The sequence below is a fragment of the Cryptomeria japonica genome, chromosome 1, assembly GCF_030272615.1.
Source record: "Cryptomeria japonica chromosome 1, Sugi_1.0, whole genome shotgun sequence".
NCBI classification, from domain to species: Eukaryota; Viridiplantae; Streptophyta; class Pinopsida; order Cupressales; family Cupressaceae; genus Cryptomeria; species Cryptomeria japonica.
In genome coordinates this window covers 20,464,586-20,487,070 of record NC_081405.1, presented here as the reverse complement: position 1 = coordinate 20,487,070, position 22,485 = coordinate 20,464,586, and the positions used below count along the sequence as shown (strand labels likewise).

Genomic DNA, 22,485 nt, shown 5'->3' with positions numbered 1-22,485 from the left:
CGTTTGGGAACACCATAGTCCTCCCAAAATAGTCTCAAATTTGACAGGTGTCTTCAAGACTACATCAAGATTTTGACTTTCAGACCAAGGCGTTGGACGCCCTGGTCTGGACGTCTTGGTCCTCTCAGTCTAACTCCAGATTTCAATTATAGGTGCACAATCAGATTCCCTATTCATTTCTGTACCAATTGTGAAGTTTCTGTTTCATTATCAGTTAGCATAATCAGTCCAAATTGTTAGTTCATGCATTTACCTTCTTACCCTAGGTTTGTCATTCAATTTACATCTTTTCAATCACAATTTCAACTCAAACAAAAGGGGAATATGACCTCAATCAACAATCAACCCTCTTCTTAATAGAATTGAGTTGGATCTATTGAGTTCACCCTCCTTTTAATGTGATGCATGTGAAAGTTAGGCCATTTCCTAGTTTACAAAACATTAACTTATGAAACCCTAATTTTCTATCCATTACATTTTGGTGAACTCAACATTCTTACACTTGCATATTTCTGATTTATAGTTTTACATCTAATATCCGTATAGAATTTTTAGATTAAGGTGCATTCTTTCATGGTTTGTGTACTTGCATTAGTAAAAAAATCATAAAAATTGCACATTGTTATCTCTTTTTATCATGCATTTTGCATGTGTTATCATTTGAAAAAGCCAATTTTTATCATTTTGCTTTCATTTAGTTAGTTCCATGATGCATTTAATTAAAAAAAATTATTGTCCCCATTTCCTTCTTTTATTCAATTTAGTCTAGATCTAACTTAAGCCCCCTGTAGTATGAAAATTATCAGTTTTACATAGTTGACCTTTGATAGCAACAATGGAAGTTTGAATTCTAATACTATTGGGATAATCATTAAGAAGTTTTCTAGCACAAACAATTTTGCCTTAGAGAGATTTTTTCTTATGTTTATGATGCTAAGCCATTCATTCGCCAAATGAGTGTAGGAAGTTAGTGCACTAAGTAGTGGCTACAAACCGCCAATCAATTCAAGACTCTGTTTCACCTATTTTAGGTAAAGAATTCCAAATCACCTCAAGAGAAGAGTAAGTGCACAAAGTTGTGTCCACTTAGTGTGGAAGTTTTACACTTAGAAAAAAAAGGAAAATCTCACGAAACACATGAGAAACGAAATGGGATCCCGAGCCAAAATTTGAAACAAGATCTCGAGCCTAGATCTATGAAACGGGATTCCGTTTCAAAAACAAAACGAAAACAGGATCCCGTTTCCTTTAAAAAAAAATAAATTAATTTTAAAATTTTTTTTTTTAATAAAAAATACAAGCTATATATACATGAAATATAAAATTTATATATAAGTCACATTTCTCTGTCTTTTTTTTCCTTTCTATCTCACTTTGTCCCCTCTCTCCCAAAATCTAAAACTATGTCTCTACCTCTCTCTCACATCCTTAACTCTTTATTCTTTATCTTCACTATCTCTATGCACCTCCCCTTACCCCCTACCTACCTATATATTTCTCTATATATAGATCTCTACCTCTCTCTTAACGTACCATCTCTCTTTTCCAACCAACTTATCTTTCTCTACATATGTCATAATAGGTCCTACTAAGGGGTCTTATGTCATAATAGGTCCTAGTAAGAGGTATGATGCCTTAATAGATCCTCTTAAGAGGTCTTATGACATAATAGGTCGTATTTTGTCATAATATGACCTAGTATGTCACAATGGGACCTATTATGACATAATAGGTTGCATTATGACATTATAGGTCCTATTATGTCACAATAGGTCCTATTATGACATAATACCCCTTAACAAGTTCTAGTAAGGGGTATAAAGTCATAATAGGTCTTCTTAAGGGGTTTTATGGAATAATATGACCTATGATGTCATAATAGGACCTATTACATCATCATAGATCTTATTATGTCATTATTAGTCCTATTATGACATAATACCCTTTAACGAGTCCTACAAAGGGGTATAATGTCATAATAGGTCCTCTTAAGGGGTCTTATGACATTATAGGACCTATTATGACATAATAGGTCCTAATATGTGATAATTGATCTAATTATGTCATAATAGATCCTACCAAGGGGTCTTATGTCATAATAGGTCATGTTAAGGGGTCTTATGTCACAATAGGACCTATTACTATTATGTCACAATGTGACCTATTATGACATAATAAGTCGTATTATGACATTATAGGTCCTATTATGTCACAATGTGACCTATTATAACATAACATGTCGTATTATGACATTATAGGTCATATTATGTCACAATAGGTCCTGTTATGACATAATACCCCTTAATTCTCTCTAAAAGTACCATCTCTCTCAACCAACTTATCTTTCTCTACATATGTCATAATAGGTCCTACTAAGGGGTCTTATGTCATAATAGGTCCTAGTAAGAGGTATAATGTCATAATAGGTCCTCTTAAGGGGTCTTGTGACATAATAGGTTGTATTATGACATAATAGGTTGTATTATCTCATAATGGGACCTATTATGACACAATGGGACCTATTATGACACAATGGGTCATATTATGACATTATAGGTTCTATTATGACATAATACCCATTAACAAGTCCTAGTAAGGGGTATAAAGTCATAATAGTCCTCTTAAGGGGTTTTATGACATAATGTGACCTATGATGTCATAATATGACCTATGATGGCATAATAGGACCTATTACATCATCATAGATCCTATTATGTCATTATTAGTCCTATTATGACATAATACCCTTTAACAGGTCCTAGTAAGGGGTATAATGTCATAATAGGTCCCCTTAAGGGGTCTTATGACATAATAGGACCTATTATGACATGACAGGTCCTCTTAAGGGGTCTTATGACATTATAAGACCTATTATGACATGATAGGTCCTATTATGTGATAATCAACCCTATTATGTCATAATAGGTCCTACTAAGGTCTGTCTTATGTCATAATAGGTCATAATAAGAGGTATAATGTCATAATAGGTCCTCTTAAGGGGTCTTATGACATAATAGGACCTATTATGACATAATAGGTCCTATTATGTGATAATCTATCATATTATGTCATAATAGGTTGTACTAAGGGGTCTTATGTCATAATAGGTCCTAGTAAGAGGTATAATGCCATAATAGGTCTTCTCAAGGGGTCTTATGACATAATAGGTCCTATTATGTCACAATAGGACCTATTATGTCACAATACCCCTCAACTTTATCTAAACATACCATCTCTCTCTTCCAACTAACTTATCTTTCTCTACATATGTCATAATAGGTCTTACTAAAAGGTCTTATGTCATAATAGGTCCTCTTAAGGGGTTTTATGATATAATAGGTCGTATTATGATATAATAGGTTGTATTAAGACATAATAAGTCGTATTATGTCATAATAGGACCTATTATGTCACAATGGGACCTATTATGACATGATAGGTTGTATTATGACATCATAGGTTGTATTATGACATCATAGGTCCTATTATATCGCAATAGGTCCTATTATGACATAATACCCCTTAAAATGTCCTAGTAAGGGGTATAAAGTCATAATAGATCCTCTTAAGGGGTTTTATGACATAATATGACCTATGATGTCATAATAGGACCTACGATGACATAATAGGACCTATTACATCATCATAGATCATATTATGTCATTATTGGTCCTTTTATGACATAATACCCTTTAACAGGTTCTACTGAGGGGCATAATGTTATAATAGGTCCTCTTAAGGGGTCTTATAACATAATATGACCAATTATGACATAACAGGTTCTCTCAAGGGGTCTTATGACATTATAGGACCTATATGACATAATAGGTCCTATTATATGATAATCAATCCTATTATGTCATAATAGGTCATAGGAAGAGGTATAATGTCATAATAGGTCCTCTTAAGGGGTATTATGACACAAAATGACCTATTATATGTCACAAGAGGACCTATTATGACATAATAGGTCATATTATAACATTATAGGTCCTATTATGTTACAATAGGTCTTGTTATGACATAATACCCCTTAACAAGTCCTACTAAGGGGTATAAAGTCATAATAGTTCCTCTTAAGGGATTTTATGACATAATATGACCTATGATGTCATAATATGACCTATTATGTCATCATAGGTCCTATTATGTCATAATCAGTCCTATTATGACATAATACCCTTCAATAGGTCCTACTAAGGGGTATAATGTAATAATACATCCTCTTAAGGGGTCTTATGACATAATAGGACCTATTATGACATGACATGTCCTCTTAAGGGGTCTTATGACATTATAGGACCTATTATGACATAATAGGTCTTACTAAGGGGTCTTAAGTCATAATAGTTCCTATTAAGAGGTATAATGTCATAATAGGTCTTTTTGAGGGGTCTTATGACATAATAGGACCTATTATGACGTAATAGGTCGTATTATGTCACAATAGGACCTATTATGACGTAATAGGTCGTATTATGTCACAATAGGACCTATTATGACGTAATAGGTCGTATTATGTCACAATAGGACCTATTATGACACATTAGGACCTATTATGTACCAATGAGACTTATTATGACATAATAGGTTGTATTATGACATTATAGGTCCTATTACGTCACAATTTATAAGATCTTCTAAAATCTAGAATCTGTATTATAATTCCTAGAGATCTGAAACCATTCTCAAACATCCTGCTAATATATACATAAAATATAACTTAAAGTATAACAAAGGAAAAAGACAAAGGGAAATGTGACTTAAACTTAAATTTTATATTTCATGTATATATAGTTTGTTTTAAAAAAAAAATTTAATTTTTTTAAACGGGATCTCGTTTTGTTTTTGAAACGAGATCCCGTTTGCTAAACATTTTTTTAATTATTTTAAAAAACGAAACGGGATCCCGTTCCCATTTCTAAAAATTTCAACTTTGGTTCGGTTGTAGCTTCGGTTTTGGCTTGGGAAATGGCTTGGAGAGCCGACCCTTAGGCTTGGACCTGGTTTGATCTGCAACTTGAAGGCCAAATCAATCTTCATATAAAATAATGACTTCAAAAATATATCTGAACACCAAATTTTCAGATTTTTTTTAAACAATGAAAACCCATTATAGTAGAGACTGTCTAGATTTTAAATATGTAATTTTTTTAAAAAATTGATCAATATTTTTATTTTAAAAATAATTACTAATGAAAGAGGTCTATAAACTCGAAATAACATGGTTTTTTAGTTTTTTAATAACTTTTTTGTTTCTAAGTTTTTTGAATTTTTTTTTATATGGCATCAAACTAGAGAGAATTCTATACAGTTTAAAAAAAAAAAAAAACCAAAAAATGTTAAGTTTAGGTCAAATTATGCTTGCCGTACACAAGAATTTTTCAAAACAATGATTATGCCTAATAAAAAATTAACAAAAAAAAAAATTGCAGAAAACAATTACAAAAAAATATTCTCATCAAAGGTGAGTGAGTTATCGATCTTTTCCCAAAAGGATTTATAAAAATAATTTCATTTAGCTCAAATTATGCTTGCCGTACACAGGCATGGTATGGTCCTAAAAAGTGACTTTTAAACTATAGGTTTTAGTAATGCCTATTCAAACTTCATTTTTAAGATCTGGGTATTAAAATAAATTACATATTTGGAAAGTAGACTTTGAGCACTACATTTTCTATTACTCAATTTTTTCAAGATTCATTCTTTAAGTGCCTCAAATATTTAGGTCAAACGGGACAAAATAAAAAAAAAGGGAAAAAACTTCCACTTTTTGGCCAAAAAGTGGACACAACTTCTTGCACTTACCCAGAAGCTAAACAAAAATGATTCTCTAAATGGAAACATTAAGTTTGAAGGGTAGAGAGTTGTCAATATTCAAGTCTCGAGAAAATTTATGTTGCAAACAATGGGAAGATGACCATAAAGGGTAGTAGATAGGTCCACTTGAACACACAAACTCAATGAAACATGGACCAACACAAAATAGGAGATATGTAATTTTACCTTGCAATTTGCATGAAGTTGACCTTTATTTTTTGATTCACCTCAAAAGGTCATTTTAAAGAGGTGTAAGTTGCATATAAATACAACATCCTTTCCCATTTCAATTGGGCTAGCAAATCTAACATTTCCAAAAAGAGTAAGTTGATGATTCAAACACTTCAAGCAATCAAGTAATTCAATTTGAGCAGTCAATCAAGCATCCAATTCTACAATTTTGCAACAACAAGGTTATGATCAAGTTTTGTTATGATGATGCACTAACATCTTGTAGGATTTCACAAGAATTGCACCACACCTTTATGTGAAGTTCCTTGTGAGGGTTTTAAATACAAGGTAAGATCTTTTCATTTCAACATTTGTTTTATTTAGCTTCTTTCCTTGCGAAGATACACACTCTATATCATCATCACCATTGTGAAAGTGGAAACACTAGCATGGGGTTTGACTGAGGCAAGCCCCTATACGACACAACGATCTCTCCCTATTTTAGATCTGAATTTGACAACAAAAAGTTGTAGACAAGCAAAAAAGACATTGACAAAGGATCTTAGATTTTGAATGGATGAAGAACCTCAGGAAATAGGCATCCAATGTCCCCGTCCTACCAAAATTTCTCTATTTTTTAGGAGAAATGTATGCAGAGCCTATTGAACCCATTTTGGCCATCTCTTAAGCATTCACTACCTTTAGACATAGTCTCCCAACGATTCTGTCCTGCATAGTCAACTCTTGATTTTAGTTCCATTTTCTTCTCTATGCCTACATTCCATATTTGTGTTACCATTTCTATTGCATTCTACAAAATTAGTCAATCTAGCCATCATTTACATAAGTTTATTGCATGCATTTAACAAGCTCAATCTTTTACAACAAAGGAATAGAATCCAAGTTCCTAGATCTTCGTCAAGGATAGTAGCTAGGCCTATTAATGTTTGAAAAGTCATATAGGACTCTTAAGGTTGATCATAGGTTAATGCATTAATTAGTCTAAGATCACATTTTCTATATTTCACTAACTATTCAATGACAACATGAAATATGGACATGATGTAATAAATATTATATATATATATAACAAAAGCTACATAGTGATTCTTAGAAATGTCACGCAATGACTCTCCTACTCCCTCTAGTTTGAATTCTCCCTCTTTGTTTGGCTTGCCTCCTCCCATCTCTACTCGCTTTGGTGCTTCAACTCTCGGCCAGCTGGACCCTGCTTTGGCTCCCTTGACCACTGTGGCAGCGATGGACCCTGCTCTCCTAGCTAGTGAGTTCGCTTCCTCCCCTGCTGCAACCACAACTCTCACTCAACACTCTCCTCCCATGGGTTTCGCTCTAGCTTGTGGTGTGACGACTTCCTTTGGTAAGGATACTTTAGACGTTGCCCCGACCATACCCCCGCTTGCTGGTAAGAGCAACTTTTCTCGTGTAGAAAAATTTGCGGCTTCCTCCAAGGGTATTCATCCTCTCCCTTGTGCCAAGTCATCTCCTATGGTTGTCTATGGGCAAGATGTTGTGGACAACATAGGGTTCTATCAACGTTGTGCCCTAATGTGCATATTCTCTAGGTTCTGGCCCTCCCTTCCGGACCTACATCACTAGGTAAGTGACTCATGGAAACCCTTGGTTGCTTACAATATTGAGCTATTCTTGTGTGCTAAAGGATTTTTCATTGCCTCCTTTACTGCTTTGGTTGATCGAGATTTGATTCTAGGGAAGTTGTGGGCTTGGGTGCCCACTCTCTCTCTGTCAAGCCTTGGACCACTACCTTCAACCCCCTCACTAAACTTGTTAACGTGCGTCTTGTGTGGGTTCGTCTCCCGAACCTTCCCTTGCACTTTTGGGAACAATCTTGTTATGAGGCCATTGGCAACTCTATAGGTCGCTTCATGATGGTGGACGATGACACTTCCTTGATGGGCCACTCCACCTTCGCCCACATTTTGGTCAACATTCATATTGCTTCTCCTCTCCTTGCTGATGTGATGCTCATGGTTGGCGAAAAGCCCTGGACGTAATTGCTAGACTTTGAGGGTCTCCCCTTCCATTGCCGGAAGTGCTTCTCTACAAGACATTTGGCTTCAAATTGCTCTACTTCTCATCGTAAGTGGGTTGCGACCTATTGGAAGGATGCTACACTTGATCATTTAATTATTTATGCTTCAGAGGAGCTTCCAGATGGATTGGGTGAAGAGTCACCTACTATCTCTTCTGGCATTCCTTCAGACACCAAGACCACACAGCCTTGTTCTGCGGCCCCTCGACAACCTGCTACAACTTCTCCGCAACCTCTGGAAGCTACTCATGTTGTACTGGGGGAGGCCCCTGTTCATTCTTCTACAACTCTCGTGCTTCTTGGTGTTGATCCTACTGGTCCTTTTCATAGGGACCCCTCTCTGAATGATTCCCCCCTTGCTGATCCCGAGGACAATATTGCATGGATAGTTGTTCGCTACAGGCGGAAGGGGAGGTCCTCCCCCCTTCCCCAAACCCTCCCCAATCAAGGTGTGGATGTTTCTACTCCTCCTTGATTTGGGCCAAGTTTGTTTGTAGTTGTGCAACCCCCTTTGTTTGACTGCCTAACTGGGTATGTGTTTTGGGTTGTTGATAGTCTTTGATTATGTTAAAAGGGTTGAAACCCTAGTCAAAGCTGCTTTGTAATCAAAAGCAAATTTTTTTTTAATCTCTGTCTTATAGGTTTTTGTGTCCATGTATGAGTTGTCAATTCCCTAGAGATGGGAAAACTATTCCTCCAAATATTTCATTTGATAGATTTAATTTGATTCCATGAACAACACAATTCTAATTTAAACTTTTATGAAAAATATAACTATGAAATTGATACTATATCATGTTTTATGCTACTTAAAAAAGTAATAATGCTTAATGTTTTTATATTTTTCATTGTATGTGTATGTGTATGTGTATGTGTATGTGCATGGTTTTAGGAAACCTCTATTGGTTTGCGTATTGACATTTTCCTATTTATCGGTACTTGGGGATGGAGTATGTATGATTGAATTATATGTATTGTTATGTTGTTAAAATTGCTTCAATTTTACTTGTTGGTGATTCTTTTGTATGAAAACATAGCTAGATATTGTATTAACCTTTGTTGCTAATATTGAATATAGTTCATGTTTTGAAGTGTGGGGTTTTCTTTCAAAATAATTTTCCCTATTTAAACCTATGTGTTATGACATTATTTTTTGTGTGTGTATGCTTTCTATATAATTGTAATATTAATTGTTATATACACATACCTTCACCCAAAGTTTAGTGTAGGAACTGTATTTTACATCGTTGTTTTCTTTCATGAAGGGTTATGATGTGGACTTCTTTTCAAAGGGAAATTAAAATGAAATGGAGAATTTATCATAAACTTAATATAAAAACTCTTAAAAGATAAAAATAATGAAACACATGAAATGGTATTAATTGAAGTCTAGGATCTAAAAATAAGAAATAAAAATTTGGACCATAAGGCCAAGACTTAAGTGGGTGTAGGATCAAATGAAATCACCAGGATGAAAGTAAATAAAATTAACATTTCAAACTTATCCAAAGTTAAGAAATAAATTTCACACATATAAGAAATTAACCCTAGATTAAAGAGCTAGGATTGTAATTGGAATGTACAAGCACACTTTTTGAAATGATAAAGCTCAATATTAGGACTTAGCTTCAGGGGTGGCTTGATGAAGTTTTTTATAGATTGTTTCTTAGTGATAAAAAAATGTTCTCAATCAGTGGATTTGATTCTTGAATGCTTTGATAAATTCTTAACTAACCCTTGCTCTACTTTTGAATCAAATTCACACATGAAAACGGTTTGGAAGTTTTGGTCTCCTAAAGCTTATTTGTCTCATGTCTTGGAATTTGAATTTGTAAACCAAGCAGTGCTAATGAACAATTTTGTAGGTTATGTTAAGCAATAATCTTCTCTTTTGGTCAAACCTATATTTGGTTTGATTTAATAGTGTTGGAACAAGGATAAAAATAACATAAAATGCCTACCTTGTCTCTAAATTTAGATGTTGATAAATTGGCAATGAATCAAATATTCTAGAATGTTTAAATAACAATGTTATGGTACTTTAATAGATGGTAAATTATATATGTAAAATTGAATTAAGATTTATCATACAAATAATATTAATTTGAAATATTTCAAACTCATTAAAAAATAATTATCATATAAATAATATTAATTTTGAAATATTTCAGACTCATTAAAAAATAATATCTATTTTAAAACAACTAGATTTTAATACCGTTATTAAATTTGAATTTAAAAAATCTAAACTATTTCATACTTAAATAAAAATAACCTAAAACAAATAAAAAAATTCAAGATGCAAATTTTCCTATTGCACATATGTATGATTGTAGTAGTCCAAGCTACTAAAGGACTTACGTGTTCCATGTAGTATCTAGATGAGTAAGGTTGCCCTAGTCCTATCCTTAAATCACCACCATCTTATATTTTCTTTAGACGTTGAAGAATGCCATCAACCGTCCAAACTTGAAACAATCGTGGCATTTTCTTATTGAGCCGCAAAATAATCAACGAAGCTACTCGACAGTTACAAAGAATGACTATTCTTTCTGTACTTGTCGTCTATGACATTCATGCAGATTGGTATTCCCAAACTGTGCATTTCTTTTTTTTAATATCATAAAAATGTATTTTTTTTTAAATTTGAAAATATCTAATATTAATTCAAATAATTATAGATTACAAAAATTAATGATATTTTAAAATAGGATGATTTGTTTATGTTTATTCACAATCTTCTTTTTGAACTGATATTTTAAAAAATGAATCAATATGGTTATCTTTTTCTTTAGTTTTCTTCATGAATTATTAATATTTTAAAAAATGAAGTATCTAGACTTTAAATTGATCTCAATTTACAACAAAATTAAGCATTTTCTTTATCTTTGAAGAGTCAATAATATTTTTTTTTTTTAACTTGTTTTCACCTACTCTACTTCATTCAATTCACACTTTCCTTTCGAAGAGTTTTGTTATTTTTCTTTTCCGTGTACTTTTGTTGAACTCACTTCAATATGATTATACATTTCCAATTTCAAAGGGTCTCAAAAACTTCCTATTGAAATTTCAAACCTATTTGAAACAATAGCAATATTATCTTTGCTTGATAACTTGATTGTAATAACCATTCTTTTATTGAACATTTCTATTTACTTTTGTTGTGATAGAGGTGTACTGAAAGTTTTGAGATCCTTGAAGCGCATATTGCTCTTCCTGCGATCCTTAACAAGGTAGTCATTTTATGACATTTACTACATTTAAATAGCAAATGGTCACAGTCAAGATCCTTCATGTATGACTATGAATTTAGGTTTAGCTCTAAGGTTAATCATATTGTGATACAAAAGAAACAACTTAATATTTTAATTATTATTATTCTATGTTTATTAATGTTGCTATCATGATTTAGATTTTCCAAAATTCTCTATACTCTTATTATGTCTATCAACTAATGATAATCAAATATTTATCATCCACAAAAAATTCACCTAAACAAAAATTAAATTGAGTATATTTATTTTTTATGAATACGTTCATCAGTTTCCATTAATTTTAAAATACATGCACATATCCTCAAAAAAAAATATAAAAGGACTCAAGGTCATTCCTAGAGTCACACCGACCACCGACGGTGCTAAAGCAAGATAATAGAAATAACAAGAAAATTGCTTAAGCAACGAGAGCAACACCAATAGAAAATGGACAGACGGTGCTAAAGCAAGATAATAGAAATAACAAGAGCAATGAGAACACCACCAATAGAAAATGGAGAGATCCTTCATCCGATTGACTTCTCCCTTATCTTTTTGTCTCTGTCTTAATTAAAAATCAATTAAATTTATGAAACTAATGATTCAAAATACAACCTTCTTACCCCCTAAAATATCTTTATTTTCCTTCAACTCAGAAAAATAATAGTAAAATCATTCTCGATTAAACTAAATACTTATCCTATCCTTAAAAATTTGCAATAAAAATCCATCCAATGAGAGGGCCTTTTAATCGTCGACGCACCCTTTTCGACTAAAAGCAAAACAGTTTTGGCGTATCTCAAGTGGGTCCCGTAAGACGGCCAGCCTTAGCCAGACCCATTAAACTTTTCTGTCATCTTGCACACCTTACAAACAAATCATGGATGCCAAATTTGGAATGCAAGATCACAATACTTTTTTAAATAGTTTTTGTCAAAGTTTGTTCCTTGATGCAGATGCATTCTGTTTTCTTCTGCCAGCGCCCGTAAAATCATTGCCTACAGTGACATCTCTTGGATCTCCATAGATTTTCTGCAAACGTGGACAGATTTACAGCCATTCCTCAAATTGCATGGAAGAGCAAAACGCACGCAGTCTATTTAGAAATAGTGTTTCAGTGAACAATTGGAGAGCAGAGGATTTGAAGAGCTTGAAATTTTGAGTCTGTGTTGAAGTGGGCAGCTCAAATCTGAGAAGAAGAGCAAAAATGGTGGTGTGCATTTCATCTCCCTATGCAGTGGGTTTGTGCGATTCGATCCTCTCACCTGCTGGTGTCAACAGAGCAGTGAGCCCTGCTTCTTTCAATGCTGCTGCTCGCTTCTCTTCCAATTTAATGCTAGGGAGAGAATCCTCCCGTGTTTGTGCGAGGAGAAAGAAGATGCTGCCTGGCCTCTGCTTTGTATTCAAGGAAAATGAAGGACAAATTGGAGAACAGTCTCTGGAATTTGCAGATTCGTTGAGAAGGGCTGTTGAGAAGGAGGAAAAGGGGCTGTCAAGCAATGTCAAGGCTAATTTGGCTGCGCTTGCTTGGAGCCTCGGAATTACAGGCACTGCTGCAGCAGCCATTTATTATAGATTTCTCTTCGTAATGAAGGTCCGATCTTTTCTGATTCACAAGCAAAATTCAAGATTTTCTTGATTTGTGTTCTTCAGCTATGCTCTGTTTCATTATGGATCATGTTTTTTTCACCATTTTCCAGTTAAAAAATATGTGCTGGTTATGCACAGCCTTGCTGATTTGTAATCTGCATTCATAATTTACCTGCCCAGATCCCAAATTTGTTGAGATTCTGTATTTTATTCTGGCACAGATCTTTCCATGAACTCGAGTACTGGAAATTGAAAACAATTATATTTCAGAGCAGGTGTAACAATCCTTGAAACCTTGGTCTCTTATGATGGGACTCTCTACAACATTGGGAACTTTCTAGCCTGAAGCTATTGTTTGTGCAAAATCACATAATTTTGTGCATTAAAGTGTTTCCCCCAAACAAAAAATGCAAAGTTTCCTAAACAAAAAAAACATTGCCTTCCATTCTCAGTCTTATTATCCAGTATAAACTTGAATGCTTCACACATATAAACCATGTAGTCAATTTATTATTGAACATTTACAAAGGTGGAAGTTTACTAAATATAATTTTTGTAAAAAAATATCTGTCGATTGTTCTTAGATATTTAAACTTGACGATTCTCCTGTTTTTCAAGGGAAATGCTTTAACAGTGTTCTGGTTAACCCAGTAGTTGTTTACAGTGGGAATGCACCTGCTAGTATGATTTCTTATTTTTGTTTTAATAATTTCCATATCTCATGACTGAGTTTCGCCTATTTTTTCTCAGGGTGAGGAGCTTCCTTACACGGAGATGATGGGTACAGTTTTAGTTGCAGCTGTAGCAGCGGTATGCATACATTACCTCCTCAATATATAGAATTTGAGATTCAAATTTTTTCTATGTGCACTTATATCAAACTGTGACGGACAGTTTCCTTGAACATATTGAGTCCCAATTCCTTAGAATTCAGAAGTCAGATATATTTTCTCATTATGCTATATGCCCTGATATCCTTCCAGGGAGATTGTTAAAGCAGCAGCACCTATTAAAATTGTCTTTGATTGCCATCCATCCAGAAAGATTTTGTTATAACAGTTACATCTCTTGTAAATTGAAAATATATGATATTTTCACAATGTAAATTTTTAGCCTTGTTTCTGACTATACTCTGTGATACATTCATCCTCTTTTTGATGATGGATCACAGAATGTGACTCGAAACATCAATGTGAAAAAACTGGGCGGTTCTGCCTCTGAGTTATAGGCCCTCTTTGGTTTGGTTGTGGCTCACTTTCCCTCACCCTTTTGAACCACACTGCACCTGCTTGGGGATCCTAGTTTAGCCTGCCCTGCTGACCTTAAACTTTTATGATCCAGCTAGGCATCAAACTTAAGACCTCCGATTTCTTGCTGGGGTGCTTTGCCACAGAGCTACTAGCCCTCACAATGACTGGTTCATCTTTAATTCAAGCGTGACTCATTTTCCAACACGATTATCTAATATAAGATTCCTCAAATCTCTTCCCATGATAGTGATTTCTGCCTGTCTGCTGCTGGCTTTGACATGATTGCTGCTAAGTTCATTCTTGTGCATACAGGTTGGAATGGAGCATTGGGCTCGCTGGGTTCACCGAACTTTCTGGCATGGTGCCTTGTGGTCCATCCATGAGGTATGAAACTGGTGCTATTGTAGTTTTAAGCTAAGGTGGATGACAAATGATCTTTAAACCTAAAATTCCAGTGCAACATACTAAACAGGTTTAGTTACTTTGTTCTAATCAAACTTTCACTTGCTTTGGCAGTCTCATCACAGGCCCAGAGATGGACCTTTTGAAATGAACGACATATTTACCATCCTCAATTCCATCCCTGCTAATGTCTTATTAACATATGGACTCTACTGTAAAGGTCTTGTGCCAAGTCTCTGTTTTGGTGCTGTAAGGACTGCCTCTTACCTTATCTTCTATATTTTTAGAAATGCAATCTTGGAAAAAGTGTAATAATGATTTAGGTCACTTTATAGTCCATCTTCTGTACGAATGATGGACAAGAATTTGTTGAAAAATCGTTTGATTCCTATGTTATTAGGGGAATTAATGATGAATCTGAAGGGTTTAATGGGTCTGATAACTTTTTCCAGGGAATAGGAATCACCATTGGTGGGCTTGCATATATAATTGTCCATGATGGCCTTATTGATAGACGTTTTCCTGTTGGGCCACTCGGTGATATTCCGTATCTTCGAAAAGTAGCAGCTGCACATCAGGTTTGTTACAAACCCTCTTCTCATAATTCAGAATGTTTATATCTGCTTTGTACAATTCTATGGAAATCTTTGGCAGAAAAGACATATACGTGACAGATTTTTGTTAATGCATGCAACTGCAGATTCATCATGCAGATAAGTTTGATGGTATACCATTTGGTATCTTACTTGGACCTTCAGTAGGTTTCTTCTTCCTTCCTAACTACATTGATGAATTGTTTATAGAAGCAGAATTTTTAGTATTTGTTATTGTTTCTGGTTTAGATTGTAAGGGTTTGTTTATATCAATATTTTGGATAACATTCTATGATGCATCATCGAGATGGTAGATAATGCATAGAACTTTTAGTACCTAAAAATTCTGATAATTCGTGTATATTTGTCTGTGACAAGGAACTGAAAAACCTGGAAGGTGGTCCTGAAGAGCTGGAAAAATTTGTGAGTAGGAGGAGGAAGGCCTCTAGAAGTTACATGGAAAGCAAAGATGTTGCTGTGAAGCAGTAACCTTGACTTCTTTGTCCCTCTATTGTGGGTATCTATCCTTATTGAGTTTGGGACTGTATCATAAGGGTTTTAACATTGGGGTTTGCCTTGAATTGGCCATTAATTACCAACCAAGATGGTGTACTTCAAACATCTTATTAAATTGGGTATTCAACACCTATACAAAATATTGTACAATATATTTTATCAAATATAACATTTTTTATTTAATATTCGAAATATTATTATTTCTTGTCTTATTAGTTCCTGTCATGGAGGAATACTTATGCATCCACCATGTTGTTAAATAGCTATTAGTCATTGTCCTTGATAATCAATCAGAGTTTAAAATTTTTCAAACTAAAATAAATTTTTCTATTTTCAGAAGTTAACTTGCTTATTTTTTAACAAAAAAATATTTAAAAAATGATTTCTTTATGCTGTGATTGGTCAATGTGAATTTCTGTAGACATAAAATTTAATTTTTGAAAACAAAAATATACACAATTTTTATGTACAATTAAAAACTGTCATAATTAAAAATGATCAGAAATTTAATAACCAATTCATTCAATGATAGATCAGACAAATAATATAAAAAATTGTCCTTGCTGATGTGACATTGCCCTGTTTGTTTTTCTATCGATTGGTGTAGCAAGATAATTATTTTTATTTTTTTTTAAATTGTGACTTCGAGGAGGCAAATATTGAATACAAATTTTGACTATTTAAAGCTGCGTGAATTGAATGTTTTATCTTTGAGCTAGAATGTGCATATATTTTTGTAGGTTGTTTCATTTGGCCATAAAAATTACCAATACCCATTTTCTTTCTTTTGTGTTACACCTATATGTGTTGTTGTCTTCTAATTCTATACGTATAATTGAGTCCAGTGTGTTATTCTATTTCATTTCATAGGTCATTTCATCTAGTTTTAAATATTCAGCATTAAATATTTTCTTCTTTGAAAGGTATTACCGACATAATGCTTTCTTTCAATTCTGTAGGTAAAGTTGGAATTACACTGCCCTGAAAGCACCTGAATGTTGCTTACCATTTGGAGAAGAGAGGGAATACAGGTAACTAAGTTTTCTGTTAAAATATTTTATGATAGGTTTATGAGATTTTTGCACTGTATGTAAATTTGTATACGTTGTTTACCAAAAAAGGTTTGAAAGCTTGTTCTCTAGGAATAGATTTTATAAATTTTAACATTTTCCTTTGGGTCAAAACCCCTGAAGATTTGTTGGTTCAGTGTTTTGGAATATGCCAAATTCAAGTTTGAAACCCTTTTAACCTTATGTTTCCTTTGAACTAATTTAATTTTCTGGTTCAGTGTTTTGGAATATGCCAAATTTAAGTTTGAAACCCGTTTAACCTAAAATTTTCCTTTCAACTAATTTAATTTTCTCTGACATTATATATTTCGGGTGATTTGGTTGTAGATTAGTTTTCCGTTGTCTAGTTTCCAGATGGTTTTTAACCCTACCCTTCGCATCGATAGCAATAATTGTAATAAAAATTATTCTTTCTGTAATTATTGTTCCTTCTTTAGCCTTGCAATTATACCACTCCAGTCATCTCTGTGTAGCTTACCAGTTTGTTTGTTTGGAGGCCAAAGCATGTCAATATTCAAGGTTGGTAACATGGTTCATCAGGCCTGAACTGCTCAGAAATATATTCAGTTTTGCTCTCAAGGTATGCATTGATAGTTTTGTATTTGATATTAAGACTCATGTAATCCTAGAATTTGATAAGTTTCTCAAATTAAGATAATTTGTATTGTGCATAACCTAACTGGTTCTGACACTTCGAAAATACTTTCAATTCAAAATGTTGCTTACTGATGTTTCTAAAATCTTCTGAAATTTTGATTGGATAATGGATATTTATCATCACAATTTTTGCTAGTACCAAAATCATATTCCTCATGTGAGATTATGTGAATCAATATGTGGAAATTTAAGTCTTGACTATGTACTAGGAAAAGAAATAAAGTAATAAATAGAAGCATAGCCGTCATTTAAGATTTCTGTTTGCATTAGATAAACTTTCAGGTTGAATTGAAGCATCCCTTTGGCCTGAATGTTGTAGTTGTAATTGTTGCCTAGGATGTCATTTTTTGAAGTCTTTTGATGTATCAAATCTTGCATTGCTGATTTTGTGATTATTGTGCTCGTATTACTTTCTGACTTACCTTAAGGTAGAAGGGCTTCTCAAGCATACAAGTTTTAAAATTTTTAAAACCTTAAAAGATACTAGCTATGTTGTCTTTACAAATATTGACCACTGTTAATCCCTGAGAAAATGGTCTGGTGCCATTCTAATTCCAAAAATATTGCAAACCTTACATAATTGTTACTCAGGGATAGAATAAATATGTTAATTTCTCACCCAGCATCTAAATATATTCCAAGCTTAAGTCCCTTGGAATGAACATAGTCTGCCAATGCCTTAATGCTAGAGGGAAATGTAGAAGCTTTGGCAGCAAGATTATCCTGACCACATACAAGAGTTTGAATTAAGTACATCAAAATCCATAATATGTAACTCTAGCAACTCTCAGTATTCTTTTTTCATGCATATAATGTACCTCATCATCTCTGTTCAGCTCGGCCCAACAGTCATCTTAATTGACACATCCACATTGATATTAGTGTGGGCTGAAGTCATGTAACTTTTATAGTCTATAATGTTAGTTCTTTTTATTTCCGATTTGCACTCTGTATGATATTTTTCATTATCAATGTTACGGATCATACTACATGATCTATCGTTTAGATGAAAAATATAATCCGAAACATTGATGATGAAAAATATCACACTATACAAATCAAAATGAAAAGAACTAACATTAATACAAACTAATTGGGTAGATTAAAATATACACAGCTAATAGAAATGGCAGAGTATAGCTGACCTATATTAACATACTCATAACCTAGCTTATATAATCTGGTGGATATCATTGCGTCAGCTATATGATGACCATAGATCAACAAAAGAATTATTTCATATTTTCTCAATCATAAAACAGTATTAGAAATCTATTGAAGTTCCAAATTATACAATACCAAGTGTACCCCGTTATCACTAAGAGCATAAGACAGTGTCACAATGGTTCAAAGACCAAAATATATAGCTTATATTCATACCATTAACATCACGGTATTGTTTGAGCTCTTAACTAAATCTTCCCATGGCAAGAAGTTTAGAACACTGCTATTCATAATCAAAGTATGCGAGCACCTGTTTCATGAATAATCCCCTAAGTAACATGGCGTGAGGAATGATTCCAACTATTCCATCTAAACATAGGAAAGAAATAAACCAATCTATGAATAATTATGTGTAAACAAATGATAAATATTTATACTAATCCACCCTTATTTTGCGTAATTTTATGTCTTAGGTATTTGTAATTGAGAAACATTATACCCCATCTGAGGCGTCTGACCAAGCCCATTGGATACTAAAATTCTTCTCCCCACAGGAGCAGATTTTGCTTGATAGCATAAAAATGCTAAGAGCCAAAACCATATCATCTTCATGGTGTGTAGTATGCTCAAAATAGAGAAGTTGTATGTTGTATGCATAGAATCTTGATTTCTATTGTGAGCACCTACAAAGATCCTTGGATTTCAACTGGATGTTTTGAGCAAATTCCAGTATATAAAACTGTTGTGAACAACTTAATAGTGTCTATTCATTCCGATTCTCTCTATGCTGATGAGAACAAGGTCTGTTTCCCTACTCATGGCAAATAAACCAATGGTGAGGACAAAATAAGCTAGCGAAGAAGACTTTTTTCAAACCTTCACTCATATGGGATACAATTTTAAATAATATTAAAACTAGTAATACTACTTAATATTGCTATTAAATAGTTTCATAGATATTAATATTGATAGAATTGTTGCTTAAATATCTAAGTTTTATTAGCAAAGTCATTATGTTTAGCAAAGTCATTATGCAGAGTGTTTGGTCTAGAAAATTAAATATTTGTATCTTTTAGTCATTTAATAATACCTTAAGATGTTATTATTTAATGTTTAATCTAAGATTCTAAATATCGGTTTGATAGTTTTCCATAGTCCACATTGTATTTGCAAAAATGCTTTGGGACAAACCACGTTAGATTTTTTGTATTAGGCATTAATTCTTGCATCTGTTGCCTTGCTTTTACAAGCTACGAGCTCTCTTCAAGTATCACGCACTGTGGCTGAAACATAAAACCTTTATATAACCACAACTACTAAGCTGTACAGTCAAGGCATTTGACCTTACTCTTTTTATTTTTGCTACCAAAATTCAGCTTCAAAGAGTATGAACAACATTGTGGTGATTTTAACGTTAGAGCAACTTCATTTCAAAATTTATGATCTTCCTACTATCTATTTTGAATATTAATAATTTCTATTAATGCAGGTAACCTACTTCAGTTCATTAACCAATTGAAGCTGATGGAGACTCGAGCAACATTATTCGCAAAGATTGTGACAGAGTATCGGGCACACGCATAGAAAGGGAGCTTCATCATCCAACATCTCTTAGCTGACATTTCATTCAAATATTTTCATCAAGTCCTTGTTCCAGCTTTACAAATTGCAGCAGGAAATGCAATGAATTCATCTTTCATGATCTAATTTGTACCAAAGAGAATTTTAACATTTAATTAAAAATTGTACTTGAACATTAAATGGATTCAATGAGGAATGTTATGGATTTAATGCCTTTAATAATGCAAAATACAACATCTGGTTCCGCTTATCTTCTCAATATTGTGGAAAAAAGTGCAAACTTTTATATTATTCATTCTAGCTTCATCTTCTCAATCTTCTAGAAAAAAATAATATCTTCTATATTATTGATTGTAGCTTCATCTTCTCGGTCTTATGAAAAAATGTTGACTTTTAGATTATTGAATCTAGCTTGATCTTCTAAGTCTTCTTGAATAAATGTGACTTTTTATATTATTGATTTCTTTTCACTATACCAGAAATGTTCAATGCATTTTTCATAACACTTTCTCTAACATACTCAAGCTTCCAATGTATATAGTGACATGATAACTCAATCAACATATTATATAAATTTTGTAATAAATTTTTAATTTTAGTTGAATTATGGATAAAATTTTCAAACATTATTATTCATATTCTACTAACACTCATTTTCAATAATTAGAAATAAATCTTTTCAACCATGATAATATTTTAACTAAAATTTGGTAATATTCATTTTCAAATATTAAAAAAGAATTTAAATTCAATTTCACTGCTTAAATTAAAATTTGATAACAATAACTTCTCTCCTCTCCCCCTCTCCTCTCTCTCTACCTATCTCTCTTTGGCTCTAGTTCAGTCCCTTTCTCTATTTTTTATACCTCTATCTCTATATCCTTCTATCATAGTGCCACATGTAGCTTTATTTCTCCATCTATATGTAGCTATCTCTTCCTCTTTATCTCTATCCATTACTCTCATTCTTCTAATGGCAGGAACTTGATGCTTTGCATCCTTGTTTTTTTAAGGTAAGCATTTTGAATTATTAAGTAACTTATTAATATTGAGAGTTGGAACCACAGTAATATGAATAAGTGAGTGCATCTGACTTAATGTTAAAGGTCGTGAAGTATCGAGTCTAGCAAAGTCACTTGAGACATGATCCTAGCCTCAATGCTTTAAACTATTATGGTTTAAAGCAAAGTCACTTGAGATAGCAATTGCCTACCCATGAAATTATTAAAAAATATATTAGTACATTTGTATTCTTCATAATTATTAAATTTGAGGCCCCATATGTCATGGTTGTTAAAGATTCGGTTAATAAAGGAGAAAAAAGGAGAATACAAGTGATGTACATTGCAACACAATGTCGGTAAGTCATGGTTGATGTCTTGTGTTAGTCATAAGATTGTGAGATTTATCTACATGGTAGCTTGCATTAGGGGGCCACAACAAAATTCTTGAAAAATATATACATCTGATCTCTAAGTGGAATATCCCACCAAATTTTGATTTCAAAGTGAATTTGCCCCTAGAAGCATGTGAGAATTTAATATTAATAGCGATAGGGACCTAAAAAAAGTGAGAATTGATAGTTATGACAAACAAGATTTAACTTTGTAATATGGATTATAGATTTAGACAATTAGGCTCCAACCATACATTATTCCTTGTGGCAAAATGATTCATTTAAAAGTTTAAAAAATATGGTTAGGCGATTCAACCGATGTTGATTTGATTATTTGTAAAAATGTGGATATTTAGCTCTCCTTATATCTTATCTAATTCACCAAAAATTGAGGCATTGGTTTGAACTATTTGCCACTAAAAATTAAGTGGGTATCATCCTCCTAAAAAACAACCCTCAAAATCTTATCAATAGTCATTTTGCTAGCAACTCTTTCCTCACTTTGATTAAGGATGAGAATATTATCATGCAAGATTTCAAGTATCTAAACAATTTTTCTTAGCTATTGGTTCAATTATTCAATGTTGCAAGCCCCAATTTTACAAGCAATCTATTTTACTACTTATCCTTTTGGTTTCAAGCCCATAGATGAAAGTGAATAGAACATGAGTATATTTCATAGTTTTAGGGATTCACATTGTCTTTCAGGCCTACCCATCAACACTTTGACACCATGTTGTGGACGAAGTTGAGAAGAAATTGGTCTATTAAATTACCAAGCCACTTTCTCTATCTAGTGAATTCCAAAATTACTTAAAGGTTTTAGTGACCATGCATGCCTTTAATTCCTCTTTTTGGGTGCTTAGGGATTCCCTTTTCATTTCAAGTCTATCCATTGACACTATGGCACCAAGTTGTGGATAGAGTTGACAAGAAATTGGTCCATTGGA

The 22,485-nt window shown here is 33.2% G+C and overlaps 1 protein-coding gene across 4 annotated transcripts; it reads left to right on the top strand.

Moving 5' to 3' along the window:
• Nucleotides 1–12,247: 12,247 nt before the first annotated feature.
• LOC131031201 (beta-carotene 3-hydroxylase 2, chloroplastic) lies at nt 12,248–20,389 on the top strand. 4 transcript variants are annotated; one of them, XR_009102998.2, is made up of 10 exons: nt 12,248–12,910; nt 13,657–13,716; nt 14,469–14,540; nt 14,673–14,807; nt 15,011–15,136; nt 15,259–15,315; nt 15,530–15,664; nt 16,627–16,698; nt 17,241–17,317; nt 20,048–20,389. XR_009102998.2 is itself a non-coding variant. In XM_057962247.2 (7 exons), the coding sequence occupies exons 1-7, from the start codon at nt 12,524–12,526 to the stop codon at nt 15,638–15,640; spliced, it is 948 nt and encodes a 315-aa protein (XP_057818230.2). In that variant the 5' UTR covers nt 12,251–12,523; the 3' UTR covers nt 15,641–15,850. The 4 variants fall into 4 exon arrangements, 1 of the variants encoding a protein (XP_057818230.2); XR_009102999.2 differs by lacking the exon at nt 17,241–17,317 and having other exon boundaries at nt 20,062–20,389; XR_009102997.2 differs by lacking the exon at nt 17,241–17,317.
• The last annotated feature ends 2,096 nt before the right edge of the window (nt 20,390–22,485 follow it).